Genomic DNA, 7,503 nt, shown 5'->3' with positions numbered 1-7,503 from the left:
TCTCATCTTCCACCTCATCTCAGTCCATCCCCTCCCCTCCAATCCTCCAATTCCTTATTCTCCCGCGACCTCGGCCGAGCCGAGAGTGGCGTCAGCACCGTCCTCAGAATGGTTGCTGATGTAGACACGGCCTCCCAGGGCAGCGGCGTGAGGTTAAAGCAGGAGATCTCCCTCCTTCATGGCGTTTGTCTCATCGTGGGAAATATGATTGGCTCTGGCATCTTCGTATCGCCTAAGGTAAGGGTTGCACCATCTCATTTTATTTTATTTTATTTTTATTTTTATTTTTTTTGAGGCGTTGCAATACTTTCCTGCTAATATTTGTACAGCAGCCAAGTTCAAATGGCAGCGTTCACCGTCCCAAAAGGAATCTTGTGACACAATAATAACTCTCTTTGTTTCTTCTCCTAGGGAGTGCTCAAGTATACAGGCTCTTTCGGCTTGTCCCTGGTCGTCTGGGCCATTGGGGGAGTGTTTTCAGTCTTTGGAGCTTTATGTTACGCAGAGCTTGGTACCACCATTCGTAAATCCGGAGCGTCCTACGCCTACATCCTGGAAGCGTTTGGAGGCTTCTTGGCTTTTATTCGGTGCGTAACTTTTATCTGCAATCTCAACAAATTGAAGACTTAATCTGCCCGTTTTTTGTTTGTTTTTTTGACTCTGGATTTGTTTGAACCCTGCTGCAGACTTTGGACGTCCCTGTTAATCGTGGAGCCGGCCTGTCAGGCGGTGATAGCCCTGACTTTCTCCAGCTACCTGGTCCAGCCCTACTACCCCACATGCACGGCGCCCTACGATGCTGTCCGCCTCATTGCCGCCGCCATCATATGTGAGGAACTCTCTGTCCTGAACAAGTCTGCACATGCATTCTTCGCTTGATGTGCACACTCTGTGGAGCGGTACACGGCTTCGGGCCAGTCTCTTGATTGACACGTGAATGTAGTGACGGCATGTTAAATATTTAGTAGTGGATTCATATTTTTCATCAATCATCTGTGTACATTTGTTTAATCTGCTGGTTACATGCTCTTCAAATACAAGTTTTTTTGTTTTGTTTTGCCTGGAGTACAAAAAAAGGAGAGAAACTGAACCACTATGTCTTATTTCATGATTCCTGTACAGTCTTTCGACACAACATAATGCCATAACAAGACATCCATCCATCCTCTATAATACCTTTTCCCTGTTCTACCTATTCGTAATCGAAAACAAAGTATTCAAGCCATTGAAATGACCTTTGCTTGGAAGCACATTCACATCCGCTCCCATGGCGGGATAGATTACTGACAGGAGTGTGGTCTGGTGCCGCCTGCTAAATAAAGCCAGTGGAGCAGATGGCGATCCACACACAAAATTAATCCTGGAGTTATGTGCAGCATTTTACGAGGGCTGTACTTCCAGGTGCCTTCAGTGATGAGTCATGTGTAATTTCAGGTAATCCTTTGTGACGGCTAATATTGAAACAAATGACACCAGGCGTGCTCCAGCTAAGTGGATGAGTCAGAGCAGGGAGCCTCGGAGACCAAAACACAGCTGCTTCGTGTTTTTGGAATCCTGATTTTTTTACAAGGCGGATTGCTCTTATGTGTATATGACGCTGCACCTTGTAGGTTTGCTTTCCTCTTGTGCTTCGTAAATAGAAAGCTGGAGCTTGGGGAGAGTAAAAGAAGTGCGACCGCAGTCGTTGCTAACAGTCGCTTGCCTACGCAAACCAGACAGATTTGTCGTCAAGGATCTTGCACTCGTTATGTCAGGGGGCGGTTGCTGTACAGAGTAATTGGAATGCAGTGTGATTTAAAGTTAGACTTGTTGTTCTCGGGCCGTGCTCACCACCTCTGTTTCTACCAGGTCTGCTGACCGGCGTGAACTGCATGAAAGTGAAGTGGGGCGCTATTCTCCAGGTCGTCTCCACCGTGGCCAAAGTCCTCGCGCTCATCGTCATCATCGTAGCGGGCATGGTGAAGCTGGCACAAGGTAATGAATCCAACTCGGTGCTCGTAACGTGCTCAGATGGAGGGTTGAGACTCTGCTTCAACTGTTTAACAATTCCCTTAAATTATCAGCCCCCAAACCTTGTTAAGGCATATTTCGTGTCTACAGACGTCGATATGATTCCCTGCTTGTTGTTATAGGCTTCGACCAGAACTTTGAGAACTCGTTCAAAGGCTCCAAGCTGAACCCCGGCGACATGGCCTTGGCCCTTTACTCAGCACTTTACTCCTACTCCGGCTGGGATACACTCAACTTCATTACAGAGGAGATCAAGAACCCAGAGAGGTATTTGACATAAACATGGCAGATCTTTCCCCTTGGAGCCGCAACATCACATTAAGCTCTGTTGAAAATTATACAAAAAATGTTCTGTACTTTCAGGAATCTGCCCTTGTCCATTGCCATTTCCATGCCCATTGTCACAGTGATCTACATCTTGACCAACATCGCGTACTACGTGGTCATGGACGCTGATGAAGTGCTCAACAGTGATGCTGTTGCCGTGGTGAGTTTGGGAAATCTCCCGGTCTGTCTAGGGGCAAACCTAATAATCCCCTCATGATCACAGTTTACGATTGCCGGCGTCTGCTGTGCCACGAGCAGGAGAGACTTCAGCTCTTTCTTTCCGGACGTGCACTGTGTCTGTCCTCTTACAATCTGGCATTCAGCGTCTGGCACTGACGTCTGGGTTTAGTACTCCCTCCTCGGTCATCTGTGATCACAGGAGCCGACATGACTGCAGCTTGATGTGGCTAAAGAGGTTAGCGCTCAGCGCAGGAACAAGGGCAGGTTTATGATGTGGTTAGTGCGCTGGAAGAAGAACCTGTACTTTAGCTTGTCATGAATGGTGTTTTATGATCTCTTACTTTTTTTTTAAAATTGGAGTGCTCATTCTAATGGTTTGCTAACTGTCTGTCGAGAAGCGAGAGGCAGTGAGTGTGTGTTCTTCAAGAGATTAGAAGATTTCTATCATTGGGTGTTGTGCAACCAGTGCCAAAATCTGTTTGGCACAGAAAATTCAAAGTGTACCCATAAGACCTGAAGTCGTTTCCAATTTTTAAATGCAATTTTCAATGTTGGTTGCAGTGTTCACAAATTACATTGTTTATATGCCTGGTGCATTTGGAATTATCCTTCTTATTTGGGTTTGATGCAGTTTTTTAAATTTTAATGTTCAGTTCATTTGTTCAAAAAAAAAAAAAAAAATACAATTATGGATAAAATAACTTTTCTATTGTATATTGAAATTTGGGGAGATGTGTCTCCATGTAGATGGAGAATTCAGCAGAATTTCATTTCAGTGGAATCTGCAATAAATGTAGATGTTCACAAAAGACAACATTTGAACTACCTGCAAGACGGGTGGCGAAGTTTCTCAAATATTGGCACATCGCTCGCATTTATAGTCGGATTATCACTAAAGCTGTGTAAATGCTATTAGCGGTGAAGGAGTGTGTGTTGTAAGGACTGTTGGTTGTCTCCTCAGACGTTTGCCGACGAGGTGCTGGGCTGGGCGCGCTGGCTGATCCCTCTCTCTGTGGCCATTTCCTGCTACGGAGGCCTCAACTCTTCCATCATCGCGGCCTCGAGGTCGGCAGACGCACGTCGAGCTTCCCGTCGCCGCCGCCGGCTGTAATGTCGGCGGGGAGGCTGTAGAGCAACGCTGTGACCCTTCTCCGCCGTGTGTGTCGTGTCCTGCAGGTTGTTCTTTGTGGGCTCCAGGGAAGGCCACCTACCTAACGTGCTGTGTATGATCCACATCAAGAGATACACCCCGATTCCCGCCCTGCTGTTTAATGTCAGTTACTTTCAAACGCACTGAAGATTTCTAGCCAAGAAGCGTTTTGGCCACGTTGACGATTCTGGCGTCGTCGCCAAACCTGATCTTTTGTTTTTCTCCCCGCAGGGTGCCATGTCACTGTTTTATCTGTCCGTCCCCGATGTTTTCCGGCTGATTAACTACTTCAGTTTTAACTACTGGTTGTTCATCGGCCTGTCGATAGCCAGCCAGATCTACCTCCGTTTCAAAGCCCCTGATCTGCACCGACCCATTAAGGTACTAAAGTGGCTGTGATGCGATGTGATATTTAGGTCAGACAAGCAAATATAAAAGTTTATTAACTCTCACAATTGCTTCTTGTTGATGACGGCGTGGCACAATATATGAATTCTGGGTTATTATTAGATGGTGATATTGAGATATGCATTTTACAAAGTTAATTAAACTATTTTAAGCTTTAAATTGTGAAAATTGTGTGACTTTACGTCTTATTCCTATATTCTCCAGCTCTTTCAAGTAGAAACACGAGATTTATAATAAGTATTTCAATGAATGCGGTTTATTACCCACAATGCAGCTTGTACCTTTCAGCTTGCTTACTGACGAGACAAAAAGAATAAGCGTGACATTTCACCTGTTCTGAGGCGGCGATTGTGAAGTGCTGGAAGAATTCCAGGCCCTTTATTTACGTTGGTTTACCCATCAACAGTTCACCTCGCTGGCTTCCGTTATGAGTTGTGACAACACGAGCAATTTCTCTCCGCAGCTCTCGTTGTTTTTCCCGATAGTCTACTGCCTGTGCAGCGTGTTCCTGGTGGTGGTGCCCCTCTACAGTGACACCATTAACTCTCTGGTGGGAATCGCCGTGGCCCTCTCCGGTGTCCCCGTCTACTACGTCTGCGTCTACCTGCCTCCCAGCTCCCGGCCGGCTTTCCTCGCCAAAATACTCGGTAACAAAACTCCTCAGACGTTGTCAAATTCACATGGACTCAAAATTTGATCCATTTCGTCTTTTGGCAACAGTGAAAACACCATAAATGTAATTGTGTTTTACTTTTCTTTTTTTTTATTTACCGACTTTCTTAAGATAACACAAATTAAAACAAAAATGTTCTATTAGTGCTACAAATGTCTACACCAATAGTTATGACCCTTATCTGTTGAGATAAACTGGGTTCTTCTTATATTTCTCATTAATTTCGCACCATCGGCTGAAGTTTTTTCACATTTTGTCATCGTTTCCGAGAAAATGTGAATAAATCCTACATGTTAATATAATAGATGCTTTGAACGACTATGGAAAATTCAAGCATGTAATTCCTCCTTTTTTTTCGGAGGGGGGATTTTCTTTGTCTATGAAAGGGATTATGTGTATAAATTCTTCAGCTGACTAAATCACCACATCATCTGCTGTGACGACACGCGTTATAAAATGCGTCTGTTTGGTTTTATTTGAACATGCAAGTGTGGGTGATGAGTGTTTCTACAAACAAAATCATGAATACATACATGGATCGTTTGATATAAGCTGCCTTTGTGAAAGAATGTGGCCGCGTAACGTTTCAATGGCTTTTTTTTTTTTTTTAAGTAGCTCACAAGTCTTGGATTGAATGTATACCAGCTCCAGTAGATAAAAGTGAGAATGTCTTGGTGTTAACAGCTAAAGGGAGATTTGGATTAAAGTGTCAAAGTCCAGTTTACGTTAAACCCCCACATACTGTAAAGGATTCTACAGTTTAAAGCCGTTTGTCTGTAAAACCGTCGCCTCTCTGAATACGACCAACTTTTATGGCTCATGAAGACAAACTTGCTTGAGGCTTCTCTGTTCTGTGACTAACGGCAATGTTAATTTCGTGTTTTTCATCAATTATCTCCTTTTTTTTTTCTTTCTCCTCTCTGTCACTGCAGATCGGTTCTCTCTGTTCACCCAGAAACTGTGCATGTGCTGCGTGGCCTCGTCGGACATTGATCTGGACAATGTAGACCCGGACAAGATGGAGTGATGGAGACAAAGGGCGTGACGTGGAGGACTGGACTGCCCGGAGTGATGGAAGAAGAAGAAGAAGAAGCAGCAGCCTGCACAGACGGGGGCTGCGAGCTGCAGACAATCAGAAGGAGAGGAAGGCGACGCACCTCCTGCCTTCTTCTCCTCTCACACATAATGAATCAAGGAGCAGGATTTGACTTGGAATATTTAACCTGTGTACGTTTTCAATCTCGATACAGCTGTGTGTAGATGTAAACCATAAAAAAAAAAAGCTACGTACACATTCACGTGACGCACTGTTGGCTGTGCATTCCCCTCCACATGGGCTCACGCTGCAGGTCACACAAGCTATTTCCGACTTCGAGTTTTCCAGTCATGTATGGCAGCAACAAAGTGAGTTCACGAACACTGTTTTTGGAACCTCGCTAACCTCAAACGACAGCACAGGTTTTGCACAGCTTTTCTGTTTTCTTTTTCCTCCCGTTTGACTTTGCTCTGATCATAAAAAAGCTTTATTCTGCTCTGATCCTGAACTGAAGGACCAAATGAACACGCGTTAAGAGTCTTTCTCTCTTAAAGAAGGAAGAGAACATTTACAAAGTGCTTGCGTTCCTTTTGAGATGTAGTTTTTCAGTCATTATGTAATGTTGGTCTGAGTTCTGAGTCGTTCTGTCACTTGACAAGTTTTATCTTGCATATTTTTCATTGCTTGCAGGTGAAATCTGATTTGATCTTCAGGGCCAGTTTTTGATCTCCGCTGCCTCCTAGTGGTCGCCGATACGCGAAACAAGTAACAGACATTCAGGTCTGAGGGGTTTGAGGTGTTTTTGTTAGTTTTCTAAATTATTTGACGGGTTGTTGTCACTTTTCAGCCATTTGTTGACAAACCACTGAGGAGAATCGATGTTAAACATCACCCGTGTGCAGTTCTTACTCAGAATTAGTCTTTTAGAATAAACAAAAATCTCAGGATCAAGTATTCTGATCTGCACACGTTGTTACTAACGACACAAGTTAACAAGTCCAGTTCCTAAAAGTTACCTTTTCCCGTTCAATTCAGCTTTGTTTCCAGAACTTGTCTCGCAGTCTAATTTTGCGTTTCACGACACTCGTGTAGTCGTAGGACAGAGAACCCCTGATGCAATTGGGGGGATTAATGTTAATGTTATTTTTAATAATTGACCAAAACTGTTGTCCATTGTCTTCTTTTTTTTATTTTATGAACAACCTGTCCTGGTCCATCCTGAGTGCAATTCTGCAGGTGGAGACATCGCTGTAGCATGTTGAAGTTCAGGTAGAAACCTGTGGAACATCGTACTGTCGTCCTCATCAGCTGTATATGTGCCTTCTGTCAGTGTGGTCAAGCGGCCCTGCTGTTATTGATATTGTCACTCTGGTGTACAATCTGACACATCACTGTAGTGTTCTTTTTTTTTTTTCTGGTTTGTTTTGTAAACTGAAGTGACCTCCCACTTGTGGTCGGGTTGTCAATGTTGCCAGCTGGAATTATTCAGGCCTTGGAATTCAAAATCACATTTAGTGTCTTGACTCGAGCACGTCGACAACACCAGCCAACTGAAGCACACGTTCTAGGTACTCTTTCTTTGTCTCTGGGATACAAAGCATTGTTTAAACCAAACTAGTGTGTATCTTTAAGTGACCATAGGAACTTTGTCAATGTAACAAAAAAACAATTGTACTCAGAGAACACATGTGAATGTTGCAATATACCGTATGTTTGTCA

General features: G+C 44.0%; 1 protein-coding gene across 1 annotated transcript; it reads left to right on the top strand.

The window, feature by feature from the left end:
* LOC308144509 (Y+L amino acid transporter 2) lies at nucleotides 1–7,290 on the top strand. The gene is made up of 11 exons (XM_080515633.1): nucleotides 1–237; nucleotides 412–587; nucleotides 687–829; nucleotides 1,849–1,974; nucleotides 2,133–2,277; nucleotides 2,374–2,497; nucleotides 3,479–3,582; nucleotides 3,694–3,790; nucleotides 3,899–4,048; nucleotides 4,539–4,722; nucleotides 5,681–7,290. Exons 1-11 carry the CDS (start codon nucleotides 109–111, stop codon nucleotides 5,773–5,775), a joined length of 1,473 nt encoding a protein of 490 aa, XP_080371759.1. The 5' UTR covers nucleotides 1–108; the 3' UTR covers nucleotides 5,776–7,290.
* The last annotated feature ends 213 nt before the right edge of the window (nucleotides 7,291–7,503 follow it).

This window comes from Blennius ocellaris, assembly GCF_963422515.1.
Source record: "Blennius ocellaris genome assembly, chromosome: 20".
NCBI classification, from domain to species: Eukaryota; Metazoa; Chordata; class Actinopteri; order Blenniiformes; family Blenniidae; genus Blennius; species Blennius ocellaris.
Note: the sequence above shows the minus strand (reverse complement) of the source record. Positions and strands in the feature narration are given on the sequence as shown.

Excerpts from the sequence above, each read along its gene's own strand:
- LOC308144509 (XM_080515633.1), top strand. The coding sequence starts at position 109 with ATGGTTGCTGATGTAGACACGGCCTCCCAGGGCAGCGGCGTGAGGTTA. Across the intron at positions 830-1,848 it reads CATTGCCGCCGCCATCATAT|GTCTGCTGACCGGCGTGAAC; the intron begins GTGAGGAACTCT and ends TGTTTCTACCAG. Across the intron at positions 4,049-4,538 it reads ATCTGCACCGACCCATTAAG|CTCTCGTTGTTTTTCCCGAT; the intron begins GTACTAAAGTGG and ends TTCTCTCCGCAG.